A 25,233-nucleotide genomic window follows, 5' to 3' on the forward strand; every position below is an offset into this window, starting at 1 on the left:
CTATTCAAGTAAAAGAAAAGGAGGAACGAGTGAAAAAAAGAATTTACTTAGTTTCAAACACTATTAAAATTTATTTAATAAAATATATAAAGAAGGGTTAGTCTTAATCTAGGCTTAATAATAGTCTTAAATTATAATTCTTATCTGGAACCGCGGATCTCCACGTTCGCACTTATCACCGACAACACAAGCGGCAACTTGGGTTGGATCCGAAGGGCGGAAGTAGTTCAGCCTGGGCCAAGGCTCCGAAGGGCGGAGTCAGCAGACAGCGACTCCTGAGAGGGCAGCTTCCTGGCAGGAAGATCCTCGGCGCCGCTCCAAGGGGGAGAGCAGGAAGTTTCTCGGCGGAGACGAGACGGTAACTCCTGCTAGGGCAGCTCCCTAGTCGGCAGAGCCTCGGCGCCGCTCCAAGGGGGGGAGCAGGATGATGACTCCCAAGACGATGACTGTCGAGTGCGGAATGGGAACTGTCGAGAACTAGGCGAGATCGTGACCGCCGAGAGGGCAGCTTCCTGGGCGGAGGCGCCTCGGCGACCGCCCCAAGGGGGGGCGAGATTATGACTCTCCAGTGCCAAAAAATCAACTGTTGAGGAATGGAATCTGTTGTCAGCTGCGCAATCTGGCGACCGTAGCGCGCCTGTCGTGGGGTGCTGGAACTAAAGTGGTTCCGCTTTACACCACTTTGGTACGTTGTCTGAGTCTGTGGCGCTGGTATCTCCATCCTCACCGCTAGAGTTATTATTATTTTAAAAGATGTTAAAATTACATTTGTGCAAAATACCTTCAAACAATTGCAATAGCCTAGCCTTGGGCGAAGATTTTTACTGCCGGGTCGCTGGCTTAACGATACACCCATTTCAGATTTACGACTTTATGGGTGTATTTCTAAGTTGGCTTCCTAAATTTTTATTGCAGGTTCCGGCCAGGCTATTGACTAAATATTTAAGGTCTAATAATCCGGACTGCCGCTTCAATCTGCGTGTGAAATTACAGAGACAAATGCTGGCGCACGTGTTTCTTTGGTCTTTCTGTGAATTCAAGTCACGTAGATACCTAGGGACATATCAAGGCATATTATTTGTTTGCATATTTTTTTTATATTTACACTGTCACAACCATCCCTTTAGTAATAGAAGAAAAATAAAAATAGTCCCTTTTGTAGCCGCCTGAACAAGAAATAGTGATTATTTGTCGCCAGCTATTTTTGTTACAGGCAACATTTACACCATCAACCAGTATTCTCAATTATCTTGTGTTGACACACCAATCTATTTTCTCTATTGTTTCCGGTAAAATCCCAGCGCCATCTTTCCGTTTGACGCGCTTAGTGCCATATCGCGTATGTGAATTATGGCCGCAAATAATTATTTCGGTTTTACTCATGGTGGAACGCAGTACGGGTATGATTAACTTTTATTTATTAAGTTTCTTCGTGCTACTGATTAGTTAGTGCTGAATTTCCACTGCATATAGTGTCTTGCACCAGTTTTTTGTCGATTTACGAAGCGCCGCAAAGCAAGATGGTGGCCGGTTAGTATCGGCGATCGATTTGTCTGCATTAGAGAAATTTTAATTGTGATAAATTAATCGCCGGTTAGAGTGATTTTGAAGTGATTAATTTACGAAAGTTAAATTTTATTGCAGGACTGCAACAGCTGGTGCCGCGTACGCCGGTGGACAGACTGGCTATGCAGTAGCACCCGCTGCAACTGCAGCTACTTACGGAACCCAAAGGGCTGCGGCCGCGGGTTATGACACGGCCTACCAGGCTGCAGCAACTCAGGGAACCTACGCAGGTAGCCTATTTACCCTTTTCATTAAGTCAAATGTCAATCCCGCCTACCTCCAATATCGAAAAAGTGTCTACCAAATCGTCGTATCATCTTTTGTCTTCCAATTACGTTTTAATTTTCACCTTGGTGCGTTTACCTAAAAGTTTCATAATGGTTGTCATATTTGTAATTTCACAGACGCTTTTTTCAATCAATACTAATGTCTATCTGATACAGATGTCAATGCCCCCCTCCCTTTTTTCGTTGTCACAAAAACATAACATTGATTGTTTACAGTGGTATTAATCATTATTAGCACAAGTGTGGTACAGCGTTGCCACTCCCCCTAAAATTGCATTGTTATCTATTTGGTAAACTTTTATCTACAACTACTGTTTTTAAATATGCATTTATAACCTTTATTTCAAATTAATGATAATAATAAACGACTATTTGAATTTACGATTATAGAAAATAGTGATTTTAATATTATTTTTCGTAAACAAATATAAAAGTAAAATCCTTTGTAACTTGACATAACAATTCATTGGCATTCTACAAACTTTTTAAATATTTTGCATTCATTCTGCATCATGCATAATTGAGTCAACGGTGGTGATTCAACAAATATTGGTTATAATTTAAACTAAACTACTTGTAACTGATGCCGTGCTGCATCTTCCTAACTGAAGTGAAAGCTGAAACATCAGTAATAAACTACGAACCTATTATTGTGATAAATTTGTTAAGTACTATGCCGTGTTGTGCTGCCTCCTTTATTTAACTTTTCGGACGGCGTTACAGTGTCGGAGACTTTGGTTACAAAAGGAGTTTGCGCAACAGGGCACAATAACCCAAAAATAAATCACGATAATACTTTTGGGCACGAAAATTTACAAACCTAAGTAAATATACAGAAAATAGACACGGTTAATGTGAATTCGTGAAAGTAACATTCAAGTTCTGTTATTGTATCATTATTGGCCAGTTGTTTCACATAATTGAAATATTAGCCAAACTTGAATAGAACTTTCACAGAACTTGAAAATCGATGAACTGTTCAAATTCTGTCCAACAACTGGCCCTTGGTGTCAATCGCTACATCAAAGTCTTTTTCAATGTTTTAAAGTCATATCAGCAGTTATTTACTTTTCTATTGATCAATTCTGATATTTTTCATCTGTATTTGCCAAAACAAGACAGTGTCAGGCTTGTGAGTGTTCGGAGTCATGAATTACGTGCCCTGAATAAAATGCAGTTCAAATGAAATGTTGGTGACATTTCAATGACTGATTTGAAAATTGGAACAAACCTGATTTCACAAAAAAAAATGGCAATGTTGTTTTAATTTAACAGAACCGTTTTCATTTGAATATGTAAGCAGTTTTCATTTATGCTAAGTCACTGTTATTTTCGACTTATTGCTTTGTAATGGTAATTCACTCCTTTTAAAGTGTTGATAATCGTTTGTATGTACCAAAATTTTGTATTAATTTTGTTCATTTGTATCAAAAGGAGCCAAAATGGTAAATGTTAATAAGCAAAATAAATATGTTTTTGAACTGTCAAATGGTGACCGGATAACTCCACAAAATGACAATTTAACACACCTATAAAAAGTGCTATAAAGTTATGAAAAGTGATAAAATAAAAACTAGATTACATTTGCAACTATTTAACCTAGTTCTTGTTTTACTTTTCATAACTTTATGGCACTTTTTAAAGGTGTGTTGAATTGTCATTTTGAGGAGTTATCATGAAACACTGTCAAATGTATGTATTAGACTTAACCTGATCTACTCGGCTGTTGCATATGTGATACACTGGCGGCTATGAAGTTTCACAAAAACACATACGTTGTGTCAAAACGTGCTTTGTGGTAGGATAGATTACGTTGAAACAGCCAGCATTGTATAGGTTAACAGCATGTCCATGTATGCAGAAAGACAAAAGCCCACTGTAAGTGAGCTTATCTATTCCAAATCTAACATTTGAACGAGGTGTTTCGCATTTTTTAAATCTGGCAAACTATTTTTAAATGTCTTTTATCAATCTCAGGAGCTCAAGCTGGAACATACCAACTAGCTTACGGTCGCACAGCCGCCCAGCAGACGTACGACGCCAGCAAGAGCGCGTACTACCAGCAGGCGGCGGCAGCAGCAGCCGCTACGGCGTACCCCGCCGCGCAGCAGCAGACCCCGCAGTACGAACCCGCCCCGGCTCCTAAGCCTGCGTACACCACCAACGCATCGTACGCCCAGGTAAAACAAACCCTACCAATTAGCTACCCAGCTGTTGCATACGTGGTTCATCAGCAGCTATCACCGTAGGCGGATGTCGCATATGTGACCTGTGAAGTTTCACCAAAGGTGGTTGGATAGATTCTATGATAATGAAAGTACTTGTATGAATTTGTAGTAGAACTCTACGTTAACTTTTTTATTAATATTATTGATGTCAGTATTTGCTGACCAATAGTACTTTTTAAAACTTGTTAATTAAGCATATTTCCCACAACCATTCTTTGTGTAAACTTTGCTCAAATAACACATCCATGTATTAAATATTCAAAAATAACAATAATATTTTTGGGAAGATGTTAATATAAACTAAATAAAATATTACAGAGTAGATAAAAATAGAAAAATATTTTATCAATAATATCGACAACTTGTCATTGTTTCCGAGCATGACTGCAGATCGCCAACAAACAAAAAACAGTTCACGGTAATGACAAGTTGCCGACATTAACAATTAAGCTTTTAACAGTGTGCTTGTCCTAGGGGCACGTCTCCTTCTCCAAAACCAGCTTCACAACATACCCCTACTGGGGATGCCATAGTCCCACTGGTTCCAAGTGACGTGATATGACATTAAGAACACTAAAATGTGCTATATAAAATTATTTTTGCTCTATTTTTATTTCCTTTTTACGGCATATTATCCGTTGCCTAATTATCAACTTCAATCGTGACCACTGCAGAATTTGACTAATGTGTTTTTGTTGTTGTCATCGCAGAGCAACGCAGCCCGATCAGCGCAGCCAGCCAAGGCCACCCAGTACGGCAGCACGTACGGGGCCGGCGGGGGCAGTGTAGCCACTGTAAGCTACCCGCCCTCGCAGTCTTACCCGGCGGCGCCCCCACAGCCCAACACCCAACACAATACCACCACGCCCAATAAACGTAAGTCTCGAGCATTTGTCTTTTCTGATCTCACTTCTGTAAAAATCGAAGGCTGTAGACTACTGTAGAGGTTATATGGAGCGATTCATGCTTATCCGACATATCGCCCCTGAACCTCCTTTTAAAAATTGTGTCAGAACCAGAGATATGCAAAATGGGTACCCAAAACCATTTGAAATGCAAAATGGAAATGAGTCAAAACTTTTCCATTTGAAAATGCAAAATGGTTTTTAGAAAAGCATTTCAAATGCAAAATACCTATTTTCAAAATGTATTGAAAATGCAAAATGGTTTCTCAGGTCAAACAATTAAAATAATTATAAAATTTTTAAACAGTTTTGTCATTTAATAATGGACATCAACGTAGAACAAACATATTACATGATGGTAAATCAAAAAATGCCACGACTACGGATTATGAACCACAAAAAATTTGCGCAGGACAAATGTTGCCAACGTAAAAACATAGAAACTGCTCTCTAACATTTTATATTACAGCGTCATGGCCCCATGTTCAGTATTTGAATCAGTATTTTTTGTAATGGTATCACTCCATTGCCAGGGCTTCTACCAGGGAGCAACTTGACAAATGTAAATTATCTCTCATAGCGAGGTTGAGAACCAACTGATATTTGGGGCTTATGAAAAAAAGATGAGTGGAGATAGTAGGAAGAATGTTGCAAAAAAGCATTTAAAATGGAAATGCATTGAGAAAAGCATTTAAAATGCAAAATGGAAAATACCCATTTTGCATTTCCATTTGAAATGGATTTATTTGAAATAAAGCACATATCTGGTCAGAACTCGCTCGCTTGTAGATTTTTTACGAAGCTGTTTACACTTGTTGTTTCAACATGCGCCCCACTAAACCCTGACCCAGCAACCTGCCCCCTCCCCAGTCGCAAGGAAGCGGGGTTTTTATTCAAATGATTTTTAAATGAGAGAGGGAACGGGGCATCCGAAATCTGATTTTTCGTCGTTTGATTTTTAAATGAGAGTGGGTACGGAGCCTTACACACACTCGTTGTTTGTGGGAAATACGAATCTATCAGTGTATTTGACAAATAGTTTATATTATAATGTATGTTATAAGTGAGTATTGTTTCAGAAACAACAGCAGCCAGCAGCACCACCTATTCGGGTTATGACGCTGCCCTGTACAGCGCCGCAACAATGTACGTAGCTCAGCAAAATAAGGGGGCTGCGGGAGGGTATGTTCATGCTTTTTGTTATGCTCAAATCACCCACCTCTGTGTTGTTACCCAACCACCAATAGTTCTTATCCCTTCATTCATCTATCTTGTCCTTCACTGCATATTATTTAATTACTGAATATTTTGTACAACCAGTAACAGTAAACAGTACCATCTCCTTTGCTGTCATGGTGAGAAATATAATCTAAACGGTATTAGAAAGAGAAAACACCACGCTTTGTATTAAAATCTGGAAATTAACCAAAGAACAATTCAAATGTACAACCAAGGATTCCGACCGTGATTTGAAAAAAAAAATTGAATTTATTTTATTCATAATTTTTATTTGGTGACAATAACGTTCGTAATGCATTTGTCTAGTAAATTTTTTTTTTCGTTATCAATAATTTTAGTTACTGAGCTGATTTGAAAAAACCTTCACCTTTAAAAAATAGTTTTTTGTTTTCGGATACGTTCGGAAATAATAGTAAAATAGTAAGATTTTATTGCATAGTGGAAATACTCTGAACTTCTGACAGAATAAGCCAGAAGCCTGAGGGGTTATGTGAGAATTTTATATGCTCGTTTTACTGTTACAATCTGCCCATTTCTTTAACCAAATGTTGCTTAATTCTTGAATTAAATTGTTGAAGCTTGAAATTAGGCACCTTACAAAATGAATAGACATGGATCTTCTTATTTGGAATGCAAACAAAACGGCATGTTGTAACATTATATTGGAATATCATAAATTAATACTTACTGTAAAACAATGCATAAAAGGTTTGCATTTGTTAATAATTTGATCCCTTGTTAACGAAATTTACTAACCCATCATATTCAATTAACATCTGAATTCTGACTCAGCATTTTTAGCTCTTTTGGCCAGATTCGTAGCAGGATCCAGACAGAAGTGCGTCCATCAAATTCTTGTTAAAAGCTAGTGACTTTAATATCAACACTATTTTAATCGATTTATAGCTTTCGCGTAACGCGAAAGGCCAGCGCGTTGCACACGACCGGTGGCTAGCAGCTTTTGTGCTCAAAAGGGGGGGGGGAATCAACTCCTTTGCCCGCCGTTAATTCTGATAGTGGCCGCAAGACGCCGTTCGCGTGGGGGCAAGCACTATCTTGCTATGATTTGGAACAATTTCATAACACAGTTGAATGTTGCAAGAGCAGAATTGTTGGCAATAATATTTATATTGTCAAAAATAAAAACCTGAAAAACGTCGAAGCATAATGATCAAGGATATAAGTTTTATTTTGACTCCATTAATAAATATTAATGCTATGTTGGGCACAAAGTTAATTCCTCTACAAGTTTCCCCTATTTTTTTTTTTAAATCATTAAGAGTAAGATGGGGTTAATGTTACAATGCATATTGTTGTATTACAGGAGCAGCGGAGGTGGCTGGCAGGGGTACAAAAACGGAGGCGGAGCTGGTGGGGCCCGTATGAGGCCCAAGCAGCCCCCGAAGCCCCAGCAGTTGCACTACTGCGATGTCTGTCGCATTTCCTGCGCTGGACCGCAGGTAATTATTATTCCTATATAATAGAAAGTTATTGAAGTTTCGGGCGGTGTTCTAAATTAATCTTACAAAAAATTTCACTGCACAGAAATCTAAAAAAATATCCAGATCCTAGTGTAAAAAGTAAAAATCTAGATAGAATGCTCAATGATGAGCATAATGCATTGAGACGTATGTTGAGGTATCACACTACGCTATAACGTTGCTCTCCCTACGGCAGGAGAGGGGGTCAGACCTTTTCAGCTGATAGCCGATCATGACGCTCCTTAAATTGATCTGACCGCTACGGCGGGAGAGGGGGTTGCCTCATTTTCAAATACCGCTGGCTAGCTGATCACGGCAAATCGCCACACCCACACTTATAACACATCATCTGTCAGTATGGGATTGTAAGGCGAGTGATATGGTGTAGCCTTTTTGTCCCCCCTTATTCTGGTGTCACATTTAGAGCTTTGTTTATTCACTTCTTTATTTTATTAATATTAATAATAATAGTATCATTAAATATCAGTCCAGTAAAAATTGTGCTGGATGGTGTTTAACCCTTGAGACGTTGATTTGCACGGATCGAACCTTCTACAAGCTTCCATTTTTTCAAAGACAATAACAAGCACTATTTCATTCTCTTTCTGACATTAAAGACATAATTAATTTTTAGATGAGAGGAAGAGAGATATATGCATTTTAATAATGTGCAGTCGTTCTGGGACAAATATGGTCTTAGGAGAGTATAATGCGCGCACGGCATTTGGGACTGTTTGGGTCTTAGAAGGTCCCAAGGGTTAAATCCATCAATGAAATGGCCCCACCCTACATCTCTGAACTGTGCGTCTCGGAAAACACTGGTCTGGGGCAGTCAACTCTTAGATCAGAAACATCATCATTATTATTATTGACACTTTATTAATTACATTGGTGATATACTATGCCTAAGAATTTATTCTCCCTATGATTTTATGGCTGTTCTTTAGCTAGTGTGTATATCCTTTCTGACATAATATGGCAGATTATTTAATTCTGACCTCTCCCCTCCTTGTAGACATACCGTGAGCATCTTGAGGGCCAGAAGCACAAGAAGAAGGAAGCCAGCATGAAAGTGACTGCGGCGACTGCTGCCTCCACCACCGGCCGCGGTGCCACCAACTCGCTCCGCTGCGAGCTGTGCGACGTCACATGCACTGGCAATGATGCATACGCTGCGCATGTGCGCGGTATTAAGCACCAGAAGGTTGTCAAGCTACACACGCGGCTGGGTAAGCCGATACCATCGCAGGAGCCTAAAGTTGTCGGGGCTGCAGGTAATTATTTAATTTAATATCAATCTTAAATGGTTTTGTAAACAACCCAGTGAAGTAACGTTATTGGCCATGTTTACAGTTGTTACGCATAGTTAGTTTCTTTCTATTATGAAAATTTCACACACTTGTTATGTGGGCTGCAAATTTGACCTTTTTAAAACCTCTTATTTCAATGCAAGTCATGGAAGTGGAAATTATCCACTTCCTGAAATCCGATTGAGCTGACACTTCGCAGACAGACTCGTTGTCGATGGCAATGCATTCTATCAACTTTTGGTGGCAATCACGCATGCACATGCCGACATAAACGCAGTTCTCTGAAATATGATTACATTTCAGCAGTTAATATATGAAATACCAATCTTTTTTGGCTCAGTTGTTAGAGCGGTTGACTCCAGCTCCTGGGGAGGAATGTTCAATCCTCGGTCAAACAAAAAACCTTTTTTTTTTTTTGGTTTTCAAGTAACTGAAAAAAAAAACAATGAAAAGTGTGATGGTTTCATGGTACATGAGTAGTACGAAAATAATTGATTGTTAAGGTTAAACGCAACGCTCGTTGTATTCTACGTGTTCACAGATGGCGTTAATTAATTAATTTTGTTTAAATACGCATTTGCAAGGTATTGCTTTACAATATTAAGACAAATCATTTGTTTGCGCCCGTATATACGCAATATGAATATGAATCAATAGTTTTGTTCGTTTAAAGACTTAATTCTTTCGAGAAAGGCACACAAATACAATATTTTACCGATGATTCAATCCAATATTGTATTTGTATGCCTTTCTCGATAGAATTGAGTTTTTATATGGACAAAACTATTTATTCATATTCATATTGCGTATATGAGGGAGCAAACAAATAATTTGTCTTAATACTGTAAAGCAATACGTTGCAAAAGCGTATTTAAACAAAATTAATTAATTAAAGCCATCTGTGAACACGTAGAATACAACGAGCGTTGCGTTTAACCTTAATGGATAGTAATTTCTTTAGAATGAAATTTCATTTAAAAAAATTTGCAGAATTTAGATTAAGTTATGTTAAGCATGGCATTGATATAAGTAAATTAATTCATAATTATTACTATTTTAAATCTAAATCGGGTTGTATAAATATAAAAACAAATTTGGTAGTTTCAGTTTTTCGGAAGCTTTAATATTGCATTTCATTGATCAGTAATATGTACATAATGTTTTAGCATTTTTGGAAGAAATATTTAGGGGCCTTTTCTCAAATCCTTAAAGAGTTCATCATGATATTTGCATCCCTCCCATGTCTAAATTTACGCAAATATATTTCCTCATTTATAATTTATTTTCAATAACATTATTGATTTTACCCATGTGGTTCCAATCTCATTGCTCATTCTAACTGTTACCTCGTTAACTTGGCTATGTCTAGTAACTAGATTTGAAGACTAGTAATGTAGTAACTAGATACCCGACTAACAACCGACTACTACCCTTTAATTTAATAAAAGCTCTGGTATGGAGAAGAACTAACCTTTTGGATGATTTAATGCCTTCCTCCAGAGGTCACCAAGTCTCCTGCGGTGGCCAAATCATCACGTGACGGTTATACTTTTTACATAGTTTCATAAAATGTTGTGTGATATAAATGTTTGCAGAAAAGTATCCTGTACTATTTGACATGAGTATGTATTACTATAGATGCATGGTTGTGCCTTTGGTGGTTTTTTGTCTCTGGTTATAATATTGGGGCGTGATCTGCCATGAATATTTCTGAAATTTTAATGGCAATGGTTAATAGATTATTACTTACAATTAGGCAGTAGACATTTACGCACAATTAAAAGGTAATTATTTATTTATCCAGGGAGAATGTTAAAGTTAGAAATGGCAAAGGAATTAAATTGAACAATGGCACTTCACCGATGCATAAGTTGTTTTGTATTCCTTGTCTACAAATGATGTAAGGTGCTTTCTTTGTCCATAAAGTATTAGAATTGTCAGCGTGAGTTTGATTCAAATTGTCCTCGCAGCTTTTGTTGGAGACATTCAGAGGTTTTAATCGGTTTGACTTGTTTCTATGATAGAAAACACCAAGCTTAAGGCATACTTTAGAGTGCTTCGTTTTAACCTCTCCCGCCTTCCTGTAAACAGCGCACATAACAGAAAAGCGCCCGGAGATGATTGATATCTTCATCCAGAGGCTAGAAGAAGTTGAGAAAGGGGGAGTGGCTATACATAGCGCCTTTAATGAAGTATGATGATGTCCTAAACCTTAACCCGTCATTTCTCCTTGACCTTGCAGAGAAAGCAACCGTGACGGGCACAGCTAAGATCAACTTTGTCTCTTCAGGGGGGCTCAGCACGGTGGGAGGTGCCGCAGGAGGGGCCTCGGGCACGGAGGCGATGGGCGAGGCGGAAGGAGAGGGCGCCGGAGACACCTCTGGCACGGAGCCCGAAGCCGAGGTGCAGCCTGTGGGACAGGACTACATCGAGGAGATCAAGGGAGACGATGGGAAAGTGCTGAGCTTCAACTGCAAACTGTGCGACTGCAGGTTCAACGATCCCAACGCCAAGGAGATGCACATGAAGGGGCGCAGACATCGTCTTCAGTACAAGAAAAAGGTTAACTTTATGCTGTCAAAACTTATGATATCATCTATACAAAGGAGACTCTGTTTGTGGCGGGCGGGTGGTATGGATTTGATACAAATACATATCTACAATTTTATTCCGAGGTTGATGAAATTTTGCACACCTTCAAAACGTAAAAGCCCAGCCGGGCGTGAATTTAGAAATAAATTAATAAAAAAATAAAAACAAGAGGAGGGTCAAGAAATCTTCAAAAAAACTCTGCATGAAGCCCGGGCAACACCGGAGAATTCATATTAAGATATTAATAAAATATTCCAATACATTAGAGAACTTGTTGCTTTTTTAACCATATGTAACTGAAGCACTCTAAGGACGGGTTGTTTCGGAGAATTTGAACAATTGATCAAATTTCAACGTTCATTTTCGGGTTCTGTGAAAGTCCTATTTAAGTTCTGTTATTATATCATTGTAGGCTAGTTGCTTGACAAAACTGAAATAAAAACAGAACTTGAAAAAATCTTTCACAGAACTTGAAAATGAACGTTGAAATTTGATGAATTGTTCAAATTCTCCGAAACAACCCGTCCTAAGTTTGAGTTATTCTCTCTGATCCAAAAACATAATGATTAGAAGTAAAAGGTTTGAGGAATTTGTCGAGCCTGGCACTTGTGCCAAGAGTTCCATTTTTCAAGTGATTTGAATTTGTATGAAACATTCAAAAATGTATTCTCTATAACTTTTTGAATATCAAATGTTGTATTATTATTTGTTGTCTCCAGGTTCAGCCAGATCTAGTGGTTGATGTGAAACCTTCTCTCCGCCAAAGAAAGATGCCCGGACAAAAGATGCAGAGGATGCTCGATGAACTCTGGGCCCGCAGGCGTATGCATAAAGTAAGTCATAAATGTTTACCTTTACATTCGTACAATTAGACAAATAACTTTTCATTCACTTTTTTTTTTTTTTTAACTTCATTTCATGTTTGTCAATGTTTTTTAAGTCATTCTCTTCTCACAAAATCTTCAAATAGGTAATATTTACAATCTATATGCCAGAAAGACGCGATTAGAGCCTCGTTTAACTCTTAGGCGTGACATTTCGATGCTAGGCGTTCCTATACGTAAGACAACTGTTGTGACGTCCGTATACAGGACATGACCGCTGTAACATACAATGAATTAAAACATTTCCTGTATTAACACATTGTAATCGGATCACGTATTAATACGTTTTTAGCAAATTGATGCTAGAGAGCGGATCACGTATTTATACGTGTTTGATAGATTGTTAGTGGAGCGCGGGTCACGTTAAAATACGGGTTCCAATATACTTGAGTTTTCGCTATATAGCGTCTGTAGGGTTGTAGCCATGCAATAATAATTTTTATTTTACATTTAGAAATATTTTTTGTGTATAATTTGTAAAATAAAGGATGTTATATAAAAAAAATATTATTTTTTTCAAAACGTTCCTACTTTATGTTAAATTCTGCACTAGTTTAACGATGAAGAATACATTTCTAAATATAATAAAATAAAATGAAATAAAATAAATAATTTGCAAAAAGAATTATTGAAATCAAACAATATTTTTGAAGTTATTGCAATTTTTCTAGAGGTCTATGTTAGCGCGAAATTACGCAAAAAATCACCCGTTACCAGCACTAGTACGCGGCCGAAAACTGCCCGATCACAATGTGTTAACATCAATAGGATATACAGTAGAACCTCGTTAATTCGAAATCCAGCGGACATCAAAAATCAAATTTCGAATTAACGAATTCCCACGTAATTCGAAATTTTATGAAAAAAAAAAAAAAAAATACTCCGAAAATCGATTTTCTCGGCCGCCTCTTCAAATCCGGGTGGTATTTTAGTTGTAAATTCGTATTAATACCAATTATTTCTTTATTTTCGCGGTCGATTACCGTAGCGGCCGGCCCTGTAAATTCAGATATTCGCTATAAATTCGTAAAAATGCTATATATTTACGCGTAAATCGAGATTTTGCTGCCGATTTCGGTCGCGGCCTACCCTTTAAATTGAGATATTCGTAAAAATACGATATATTTCCGCGTAAATCGAGATTTCGCGGTAATTTTCCGTCGCGGCCGGCCCTTTATTTCAAATATCTGAATTAGAATTCGTAAAAATACGATATATTTCTGCTTAAAACGAGGATTCGCGGCCGTATTCCGTCGCGGCTGGCTCTTCAAATTCAGATATTCGAAATAAATTCATAAAAATGCTATATATTTACGCGTAAATCGAGATTTCGCTGCCGATTTCGGTCGCGGCCTACCCTTTAAATTGAGATATTCGTAAAAATACGATATATTTCCGCGTAAATCGAGATTTCGCGGTAATTTACTGTCGCGGCCGGCCCTTTCAAATTTCTGAATTTGAATTCGTAAAAATACGATATATTTCCGCGTAAAACGAGAATTCGCGGCCGTATTCCGTCGCAGCCGGCTCTTCAAATTCAGATATTCGAAATAAATTCGTAAAAATATGATATATTTCCGCGTAAATCGAATTTTATCGGCAGTTTTTCGTCGCGGCCGGCCTTTTAAGTTCAGATATTTGAAGTAAATTCGTAAAAATATGTCATATTTCGGCATAGATCGAAATTTTTCGGCCGATTTCCGTCGCACCGTATATTTTCAACGCGGATATTCGAAGTAAAGTTAGTAAAAATACGATATATTTACGCGTAAATCGAAATTACGCGGCCGAGTTTCGTCGCTGCCGACCCTTTAAATGCAGATATTTAGCGTAAACTCGTAAAACTATGACATATATCCGCGTAAAATGTATTTTCTCGTCCCTTTAAACTCGGATATTCGAAATAAATTTGAAAAAATACGACATTCCAGTGTAAATCGATTCAGATTTACAAAATAATAATACTAATTAGGACGATGTATAACCACGTAAAAATATATTTTTCGGTGTTTTACTGCCACGGCTTACTTTTAGATTCAGATTTACGAAATATTATGATTTATTTTCGCAAAAATCAAATTTTTTCGAATTACACAAACAAATTTTCGTGCGCGGACAAAAATAAATTTCGAATTACGAATTAACGAATTTCGAATTTAAAAAAATTTTGTATGAAAAAATTTTTCAGCGGAATTTTTTTTTGCGAAAATTTCGAATTACGCGTTTTTTCGAATTATCGGGGTTCGAATTAACGGGGTTCTACTGTAATATGAAAGTGTTTGTATCTAAACGAGCACACCATCCCATCTGCTACAAAATTCTTGATTCATCCAAACACCACAAAGTTCAAGATTTTGACTACCTTGGACTAGGTCAAGGATCGTGTCGCAGACTGTAAACACCAAAACAGTTGAACTGGCATCCCCAATTGGGGTATGTTGTGTAGCTAAAGGGGGTGGGGCGTTGCTGTCCACGTCTCTCTGTGCAATGCAGGAGTGGAGGTGGCTCAGCAACGTGGCAGCTTCGCAAGAAGAAATGTAAAATAATTCATATTTGATTTGTCTTTTCCAGCAGGACTTTATGCAGTGCGAGCTGGAGGAAGAGGAGCGCTACTGGGAGGAGAGGCGGCGCTACAACTCTGAGTGTGACTACATGGACTGGTGGAGGCGGGCCGCTCCTGTTCCCCCGCCGCACTCCCGCCCGCCTCCGCTCATGCACCCCTTCGGCCCGCACCACCCTAACGGACCACACGTGAGTACACAACATGCCCTTTATGCTGTGTGAGCTAGAAAAGAGGCAGCGCTACAACTCTTACATGGACTGGTGGAGGCGAGCACAGTGTGGAAAGCCACCAGCAAACCAGTAATTAATCGCACCCATTCTGCGCATGGCGAAAGATGTGCGTCCGTGCACCTTCCCCTCAATCCTATTCATTTCTTGATTATGCTTATTTCATAACTATAAATGCCGATATAAATATTCTAATAATGTGATTTTGTTATTGTACAGATGATGGGAGGTCGCCGTCCAGAGTCGGCTGAAGATCGCCACATGGTGTCCCGCCACGGAGAAATCTACCCTGCTGAGGAGGAGCTGCAGGTCATCCAGCGGGTCGTGTCACACACGGAGCGCGCCCTCAAGTCCCTGTCCGACACGCTCACGGAGCTTGCCCTCAGCAAGACGCCCAACACTCCGGCCAAGGTTCGTCCAGCTAGCTCTCTGCATTATACTCCAAATACGGTAAAGTAAACAACTTTACAAATCATTGTACATATCCACTTGATGTTTTGTTTTTCGGTCTTTTGAAGACTGAAATACAAATAATCCCACTAGAAGTTTTTTTTTCCGGTCCCTTGGAAAATCTTTAAAACAGTTTCACTGTATTTGATTCCGCACAGGGAAATGTTGCAAAGCTGAGAAAGTGAGAAAAGGTAATTTTGGGAAGTATCAGGTCATGCATATCTAAACACTTTTATTTTCAATTTTAGATATTTTGAACGGTCCCCTGTTGACCACCGATTCACAACCCGTTACAGTTTTTGATCAAATTGCGAAAGTCGTCTAGCATAGCAGCATAACCATTTGATAATTTATCAGAATTTTTTCAAACGCTGAAATCAGCAACAAGTCTAAAATTAAAATTGGAGCCAATTGTCGATTTCATCTTCAATCATATAAACATGGTTATGCCAAGGGTTCAAACATCCTAACCTTAGTTCTGTAGATGATTGTTATCAGTGTGTGTGTTTTTTTTTTTATTAAATCTGATTATTTCAGAAGCCTGCCACTGTAGCAAAACCGGAAACTCCTAAACCTGCGGCAGCGGCAGCACCTGTCGCTGATAAAGCGGCGAATCTCAATGGTGATAAGAAGGATGAAGCTGAAGCTAAAGAAAATACAGCCAAAGAAGACGGACGCGATAATCAGCTGTAAGTTACTACATATTATTTTTACATCTTTACAAATCATTGTACACATCCACTTGAACATCCGCTTAAAAATATAAAGCACTATCAAGACCAGAACAAATTTTTCCTTAAAAAAATATTGCGCCAAGTATTCTAAGTCACTCAGTTTTTACAACAACTCAAACAATCACATTAAAAAATTCCAATTTCATAAACACTCGGACGAGGCTTATTTACAAAAAAAAATGCCATAAAGGGTGAGGTGAGGGTTGGGTAGGAAGCTAAGGATCAGTGTGTCCAGGAGTGACACAAGGCGATGGGTCGAGGGACCAGTTAGAGAGGTCAAAGGGTCTCCACAAACCAGCCTCTCTTTTTAATATATATTTTTTTATGTTGATTTTTATGCCACCAGATGTTGCATAAATTATTATGTCTTCCTTTACTCTGAAAGCTCTGTTGTAACCTCTTTTTTTATAGGGTCATCTATAAGATAGGAGAAGTGGTGCTATATTTATATAACATATATAATAGAAACAAAGTAATTAGAAATAAAAGCAGGAGGCTCCATGTTTGTATTAAGTATGGAACTACCAGCTATATCTAACTCCATACCAATGTGTTATCCCCCTTGCAGGTTCTCGTTCCTCCAAGAGGGTGAAGGTGGGGGTGGGGTTGTCCGTGTGCTGAAGGGCGTGATGCGCGTGGGCTTGCTGGCCAAGGGCCTGCTGCTGAAGGGCGACCGCAGCGTGCGGCTGGTGGTGCTGTGCGCTGACAAGCCCACCATGACGCTCCTCAAGCGTGTGGCCCTGGAGCTGCCAGCACATCTGGCCAAGGTACCATTCATCACCTCTATAAATAATGCACATTACCACCATGGGAGTGGCAGGACCATAGTCATTACTACTTTTCTGTCTTTTAGGTTACAGACGAGTTCAAGTACAAGGTGGAGCTGTGCCCGGCCGAGGGAGCGGTGAACATCACTGACGGGAACATCACGGTACTAGTCAGCCTCACGTCCCCCGTAATGCGCGAGCCTAATGGTAAGGGTAATGGCCTTCTATCAACCACAGCGATCTTCGATACACCAATTTCATGTCACTTAGTATTAGGAAGTGATTTATATTTAGTTTCCTAAATAATGTCCATTCACATGTTACTGTGTTTCAGTACTATGATGCGATCTGATTGAAATTGGTATTCGAAATCGGTAATAAGGGGCAGGCGAGAAGGCTACACGAAAAAGAACAAATTATCTGACGAAGCTATTTCACGTATTGGAATCACTAGTGGTGTTAAGTATTGTTTTGGAACGACGGACCTCTCAAGCACCGTCTTCTGAAATTGTTTGTAACTTCATTGGAAGTCTTCGGTCCGAGTGGGCGCTCACTCTTCATCTCCTTTTCACATCATCTCTGATCTCGTGTTGTATTGTGCAAGCTGACTGATTTCTCTGTGGCTAGCTCTAAACATGCTTTGCTTACCAACAACTTGCTGCCATATTGTACTTGTATTATTTTACTTAATGTTTTGTTGATTGTCTTTTCATGTGTTATATACCTATACTATATACTTGTAGTTGATAATGCCCGCTTCAACAGCAACAGCAATCCGTACTTGAGTAAAACCATGCCATGAGTGCTTGCTGCAGAGATCTGAGGGGAGATATGTCAGTTTGTCAATATGCCTCGAAGTTATCTGCTCAACATATTCCTGATTCCACACACGAACGAGGGTGTGGTGGAATCTCGGCAACTTTGGGCGAGATACTTTGTTCGTGATTTCATTTAGCCTGTTGTTAATGTGCCACTGTTTCCAATTATAGTTTTAGGTTATTTTATCATGTCCCAGAGAAGAAAGGATTTTTGATCATCTATATCACGCTTACTGGGCCAGCCTCTCCCGTTGGCCACAGTGTACCATGTGATATACTTCCGTAGTGGGGCAAACATCCATATCACCGTTGTAGGGTCTCAATCTCTTACACTGATTCTAGCTGACTAGCTGATAATAGGGGGATAGTTATCATTTCCATTTTATATACACTTTTCTTTTTACCGCTATTTAGTTTTTTTTTTTTTTTGGTTAACTTAGATTGTTTTTACAAAGTTTTGATGAATAATTAATTGGCTGCTCCTGATGTTTGCCCCGTTACATATAAATGGTCAAACACCCTTTTACCGTTAGATGTCGGTGTCGGGAGTGCAGAAACACCCAAGAGAGACGACAAGGACGTTCTTCCCAGACAGAAGTGTCTCGACGCTCTGGCTTCCCTAAGGCACGCCAAGTGGTTCCAGGTACAGACATTTAACACCTCCAACTATTCACCAAGTCGTACTGCCATGTTTATTATATTGTTATTGCTCCCGCTCCACCCAAGATGGTTGGAACTCTTAATTATCATTCTTCCAATCTTTAACAAACTTTATAAACTAGCAAACAAACACTTTGCATTATTAATTGATGTCATCCAATGATTGCAATGCTCTTTGGGAGTGACTGAAATTCTGTCCATGTTGACACAGCAATAAAATGGAGGCACTTGAGCGAAGGTGTGCGAGCTGTTCAGTCGCTTTAATGTTCTCTTGTGTGCAGGCTAGGGCAGCCAACCTGCAGTCTTGTGTCATGACCATTCGCATCTTGAGAGATCTGCTCCGTCGCATTCCCACCTGGACACCGCTCAACGCTTGGGTAAGTCTAATAAACACAATTCTCATCAAGTATTACTAGCTTTAGTAAAGCTCATCTATTTATATCTTACCCAGCTTGTTGGACAACATGGCACTTTGTTGTAAAGTGGTGACAATTACTTGTATTCTATTTATATCTTACCCAGCTTGTTGGACAACATGGCACTTTGTTGTAAAGTGGTGACAATTACTTGTATTCTATTTCAAAGTCAGCCTTTTATTTGCAAATCCCTACCCAATGTGTACATAGTGGTCAATGTTACTGTCTTAGCGTCCAGTAAAGAGCCCAGATATGCATATGAATAATAATTGATTGTTCTGATGAACTCTAATTGTATGTAGGCCATGGAGTTGCTGGTGGAGAAAGCCACAAGCAGTGCTGGGGCCCCGCTGTCCCCCGGAGAGTGCCTCCGTCGGGTGATGGAGGTGGTAGCCGGTGGCCTTCTTCTGGAATCTGGACCAGGCATCCTGGATCCTTGCGAGAAGGAGCACATTGTAAGTACACACCTTTTTTTTCACTTAAAACCTTTTTCTGTTTTCTTTTATCCAACCTTTTTTTATAATGTACATATGTTTGTGTGCAAAAACCTTTTTTTTTTGTGCTTCTGATACAATTTTTTTTTAAATCTAACCATAAAATATGAATTCACTTATAGTAAGATCCGATAGTCTTGCATGGTTTTTGTATTAATTTCTTCATTAGCCCTGAAGCCATACAGCTATTTCACAAGGTTTTGCATGTATTGATTTACACCAGAAAAATATTACTTTGGTCTCGGTTCTAAACACAAGTTTGTGGAAGAGGTTTACAAGTTAACGTATAACTAATCATCACCTTATTTTCCAGGATGCTGTGGGAAATCTATCCCCACAAAGGCGTGAGGATCTCACTGCATCAGCGCAACAGTTCTTGAGGCAGATTGCTTTCAAACAGATTCACAAGGTAATAATATATCTTCCATCAACTAAATTGATAATATTTGCAACTCGTCAATCTATCTAGTCAAGTAGGTATGCTGATTTATCGGTAGCATCGGTGTGTTATCCTAACTAGGCAATTTCTTTACTTGTATATTATGATTGTTGCAGGTGTTGGACATGGATCCGCTTCCACGTCCCTGGCAATCTCGCAAGAGGAGGCGATCACAGACCGAGGGAGGGGAAGGTTTGTAATTCTTCTGCTTTATTTCTTAACTCTTCCTTTGGTCATCAAATTTAGCCAACAGTAACAACTTCAGTCTATACCAGCGGTCGGGGAACCGGGGTAAATTACCCCAAATGGGGTAAAAGTGTTTTTTTGGGGTAATACGGAAATTTGTCTAGTTTGCTATTTTGGAAGACTGTAAAAATATTACTTTTGATGACATCAAGGATACAGTTATAAAACGTCTTACCAAACTCAGAGAACGGTTCTCTGACTGCTTTCCAGATCTTGATATACAGTAGAACCCCGTTAATTCGAACCCCGATAATTCGAAAAAACGCGTAATTCGAAATTTTCGCAAAAAAAATTTCCGCTGAAAAATTTTTTCATACAATTTTTTTTTTAATTCGAAATTCGTTAATTCGTAATTCGAAATTTATTTTTGTCCGCGCACGAAAATTTGTTCGTGTAATTCGAAAAAATTTGATTTTTGCGAAAATAAATCATAATATTTCGTAAATCTGAATCTAAAAGTCAGCCGTGGCGGTAAAACGCCGAAAAATGTATTTTTACGTGGTTATACATCGTCCTAATTAGTATTATTATTTTGTAAATCTGAATCGATTTACACTGGAATGTCGTATTTTTTCAAATTTATTTCGAATATCCGAGTTTAAAGGGCCGAGAAAATACATTTTACGCGGATATATGTCGTAGTTTTACGAGTTTACGCCAAATATCTGCATTTAAAGGGTCGGCCGCGACGAAACTCGGCCGCGTAATTTCGATTTACGCGTAAATATATCGTATTTTTACTAACTGTACTTCGAATATCCGCGTTGAAAAAATACGGCGCGACGGAAATCGGCCGAAAAATTTCGATCCATGCCGAAATATGACATATTTTTACGAATTTGCTTCAAATATCTGAACTTAAAAGGCCGGCCGCGACGAAAAACTGCCGACAAAATTCGATTTACGCGGAAATATATCATATTTTTACGAATTTATTTCGAATATCTGAATTTGAAGAGCCGGCCGCGACGGAATACGGCCGCGAATTCTCGTTTTACGCGGAAATATATCGTATTTTTACGAATTCAAATTCAGATATTTGAAATAAAGGGCCGGCCGCGACAGAAAATTACCGCGAAATCTCGATTTACGCGGAAATATATCGTATTTTTACGAATATCTCAATTTAAAGGGTAGGCCGCGACCGAAATCGGCAGCGAAATCTCGATTTACGCGTAAATATATAGCATTTTTATGAATTTATTTCGAATATCTGAATTTGAAGAGCCGGCCGCGACGGAATACGGCCGCGAATCCTCGTTTTACGCGGAAATATATCGTATTTTTACGAATTCAAATTCAGATATTTGAAATAAAGGGTCGGCCGCGACGGAAAATTACCGCGAAATCTCGATTTACGCGGAAATATATCGTATTTTTATGAATATCTCAATTTAAAGGGTAGGCCGCGACCGAAATCGGCAGCAAAATCTCGATTTACGCGTAAATATATAGCATTTTTACGAATTTATTGCGAATATCTGAATTTACAGGGCCGGCCGCTACGGTAATCGACCGCGAAAATAAAGAAATAATTGGTATTAATACGAATTTACAACTAAAATACCACCCGGATTTAAAGAGGCGGCCGAGAAAATCGATTTTCGGCGTTTTTTTTTTTTTTTTTTCATAAAATTTCGAATTACGTGGGAATTCGTTAATTCGAAATTTGATTTTTGATGTCCGCTGGATTTCGAATTAACGAGGTTCTACTGTACATACTTTCAATTGGGTTGTAGATCCTTTTAAATGTGAAATTGCTAACATACCAGAAGAACCTTCGGGTTCGGCAGAAACAATACTTGAACTTCGATCTAATACTGAAGCACGTATTCAATTTGAGAGCAAAGCCAATCTGTCGTCTTTTTGGATGTCAAAAGCTACGAAGGCTTTCAAAATTGCACATGAGGAGGGGGTAAAAAAGTTGCTGCTATTTGCAACAACCTATCTTTGTGAACAAGGCTTTTCCACTCTAATGAACATAAAAACGAAGAACAGAAATCGATTAAACGCCGAAGACTGTATTCAAATTGCTCTTACATCAAAAAGTCTCAATTTTGAAGTAATTATATCAAACATGAAGCAACATCATTTCTCCAAAAACTGAAAGGGATACCTGAAAATCTGAATTTTTGTTTGATCCAATTTGAGAATTTTATTTTGTTTGTCTATTACATACTTACTATTTTCATGTAACTTTTTTTTCCCTGTAAATTAATTCCATAAATAATGTTTATTTAAATATACATTGATTGTCTTCTTTTCAAAATGGGGGGAAGGGGTAATATCGACTTAGGCAAAAATATTTTGGAGTAATGGTTTAAAAAAAATCCCCGGCCGCTGGTCTATACCAACAGACTCCATCTTTCATTCCCCCTGATTTATCTCTCCCCCTATCAATTGAATGCAATTTGTGGTTTGCGTACGTAATAATTATTAATATTGCCTTTATTTTCCCAGTGGACGGAAAGATGGTTAAGACCGAAGGCCAGGAGACAATGGATACAGAAGAGACCACCGCAGCATAAACAATACACACTTCTTTGAACCCAAAACCCAACTCGTAGAGTGGCTAATTGAATAATACCTTTTTACTAAAAACTTTGACTTATTTTTATTTTAATTGTGATAATATTTGCACTAGCAAGTATAAAACTCCAACATATTAATACATATGTATGTTAGGTTCTTTTATTTAAGTTTTTTTTATATGCTTTTGATATTTCTTAATGGAAGAAAGATGGTTTTATTTTTGATTTACGAAATTTAATTTCTCAAACGAAAGCATGTCACTCCGTTCTCATATTACTACTTTATTTGATGCCTTGCAAAATAGGTCTATTTTTTAAATAATATAAAGTAATAAATGTATCGTTAGTCTTAGATGGAAATAAGTAGTTGGAGGTTTTAAATTACTGTTGTCATAGAAGTCAAGGAAAACGGTTAAAGAATATGTAATTGTTTTTTTGTAGAAGTTATATCGAGCACCCTTATCTCTTAAGACATATAATTATTAATATTCTTAAACTCGACACTTCAGCGTAACACACACACAACACACGTGTTATCAAAAATATTCTTATTTAATCATAAATAACATATGTGGTCAATAAACTTTAGAATACAACCAAATTTGTTTTATTCCTTCAATTTTGTTCCCCTCTCAACCCCCTGTACAGCATTTAAGACACTGATGAGCTCATACATTGCAGGTTCGATTCCTGTTTACATTTATTGTCACAGCGATCTAAATGGGCATCCTAGTATGGATCATCTAACAGTGACAGGGGGGTGTAACCAAAACCTCCTAGATCGCAAGGCCGGGACACTAATTCAAAGCAGCCTCCTAGCTTGTATTTATTAAAACATCTTAACCACTCAGAACATTAGAACGTCAAGAGACGTAAATATGATAATAGCGGTCAAGACATGAGAATGTCTTTTCGAGATTTTACAAAAATTGATTTATTTCCATCACTAGTATACGGATTCCCATGATTTAAAAAACAGAGTATCGATAATGAATGACGCTACGCGTCTGTATTCAAGAATATCTATGGAACGTAGAGGTGCATTATCTAAGCCGATTGAAACTGTCAAGATATTCGTTAATAATTTATTGCGTTTCTAAATAATTTATTAAAAATATTATAGTTTGGACGGTTAATATTTTGAGGTGACTAATAGTTTTTAAATATATTTCTTCAATATATAAAGTGTTATTTCTTTATACTACTCAGAAAAAAGTACATTTTTCAAGGCTTTGAAATAATGGTAAGCGATTTTTACACATTTTTGACGTTTTCATAAAATGTATATTTAGAAACGCAAATATTTACGTATAACAACACAATGCAATAGTGGATTTCATAATCTTTCCAAAACATTTTTTAGAATGAGGCTACGTTTCCCAAAATGTGAGTTATGAAGCTTTTAGTAAAACTCGTAAATAACACAAAAATTATCACGTTCTGCTGACAGTTCTCAAAGGGACACGTAATAAATAAAATTCTATGTCTGAGAGGTTAAAATGTTTTAGTTAATTTTGAAATTATTTTTTTTTTGGAGGTTCCTATACAAGTTAGGAGGCTGATTTGATTCAGTCTCCCGGCCTTGTGATCTAGGAGGTTTTGGTATAACTCTGATCGAAAATTGGAACCGAAATAATTTTGACGTCATATGATTGCCCATCTATATCCACCAAAAGTCTATGGAATAAACTTTCAGAGTTTTTCATTTGTGTATAGTATAATAAGTAGGCTCCGAATGAGAATTTTACTGTCTATATACATATTGGCATATCTATGGTTTTTTAGGTCAAATTTGTTTCATACAAAAAGCCCGAAGATATCGATCTAGTGAGTGGTTTATTTGTGAAGAGTGGCTGATTAATACATAGATAGATTAGACATTGGGTACATTTATTTGAAACAGTTCATAGCAGGACTACCGTTGTAACCAAAAGGCAGCTAGAGATTGTGACTTGCAAATTCCTAGCTGCCTTCTTGCTTACGACGGCAGAGTATGTGTATACAGAAATAATTTTAAAAATGAAATTGCATGATGTATCCATGTACACCATAATCATTATTAGTAGGAATCTTAGCAACTAGTGGAAATAGTTCTATTGTATAAAAAAATTCAAATAAAATTATTCTAGACAGTGATGCACAACCCGCAAGTCCGTCAATTGGCCATATATAATGCTATGTATAAACAGGACAAAATATCTGCGAGCTGAGCCGCAAATTATGGGAAAGGAATGAAGCAATCACAAATGGCGCAAAACGCCGCCGATTTCTGTGGCTCGGCTTGTGGAAATCTTGTCATGTTACTGTTACCTCATACAGTTTTGAAACAAACAATGAAGAACCAGTCTATAGCTTAAGAAATCAAAGATCTCTGAAATGTGGGGAAGATTGATAAT

At 38.1% G+C, this 25,233-nt stretch overlaps 1 protein-coding gene across 7 annotated transcripts; it reads left to right on the top strand.

The window, feature by feature from the left end:
- Nucleotides 1-1,259: 1,259 nt before the first annotated feature.
- Zn72D (Zinc-finger protein 72D) lies at nucleotides 1,260-23,438 on the top strand. Of its 7 annotated transcripts, none has more exons than XM_089642612.1 (20): nucleotides 1,260-1,400; nucleotides 1,645-1,796; nucleotides 3,831-4,033; nucleotides 4,792-4,957; nucleotides 6,066-6,168; nucleotides 7,550-7,685; nucleotides 8,722-8,980; nucleotides 11,259-11,578; nucleotides 12,328-12,441; nucleotides 15,064-15,243; nucleotides 15,502-15,693; nucleotides 16,270-16,421; nucleotides 17,035-17,233; nucleotides 17,320-17,440; nucleotides 18,585-18,694; nucleotides 18,993-19,088; nucleotides 19,430-19,582; nucleotides 19,935-20,030; nucleotides 20,177-20,252; nucleotides 22,767-23,438. In XM_089642612.1, exons 1-20 carry the CDS (start codon nucleotides 1,351-1,353, stop codon nucleotides 22,832-22,834), a joined length of 2,946 nt encoding a protein of 981 aa, XP_089498738.1. In that variant the 5' UTR covers nucleotides 1,260-1,350; the 3' UTR covers nucleotides 22,835-23,438. The 7 variants fall into 7 exon arrangements, 6 of the variants coding, with proteins under 6 accessions (XP_089498738.1, XP_089498748.1, XP_089498785.1 ...); XM_089642622.1 differs by having other exon boundaries at nucleotides 16,273-16,421; XM_089642659.1 differs by having other exon boundaries at nucleotides 11,307-11,578.
- Nucleotides 23,439-25,233: the final 1,795 nt, after the last annotated feature.

Source organism: Hesperophylax consimilis, chromosome 2 (genome assembly GCF_061612785.1).
Source record: "Hesperophylax consimilis isolate HC1 chromosome 2, BYU_Hcon_1.0, whole genome shotgun sequence".
NCBI classification, from domain to species: domain Eukaryota; kingdom Metazoa; phylum Arthropoda; class Insecta; order Trichoptera; family Limnephilidae; genus Hesperophylax; species Hesperophylax consimilis.

Bases quoted from the DNA above. Each gene is read 5' to 3' on its own strand.
- Zn72D (XM_089642612.1), top strand. From the start codon at position 1,351: ATGGCCGCAAATAATTATTTCGGTTTTACTCATGGTGGAACGCAGTAC. The intron at 12,442-15,063 runs GTAAGTCATAAA...TGTCTTTTCCAG, and splicing joins CCCGCAGGCGTATGCATAAA to CAGGACTTTATGCAGTGCGA. The intron at 17,234-17,319 runs GTACCATTCATC...TCTGTCTTTTAG, and splicing joins TGCCAGCACATCTGGCCAAG to GTTACAGACGAGTTCAAGTA.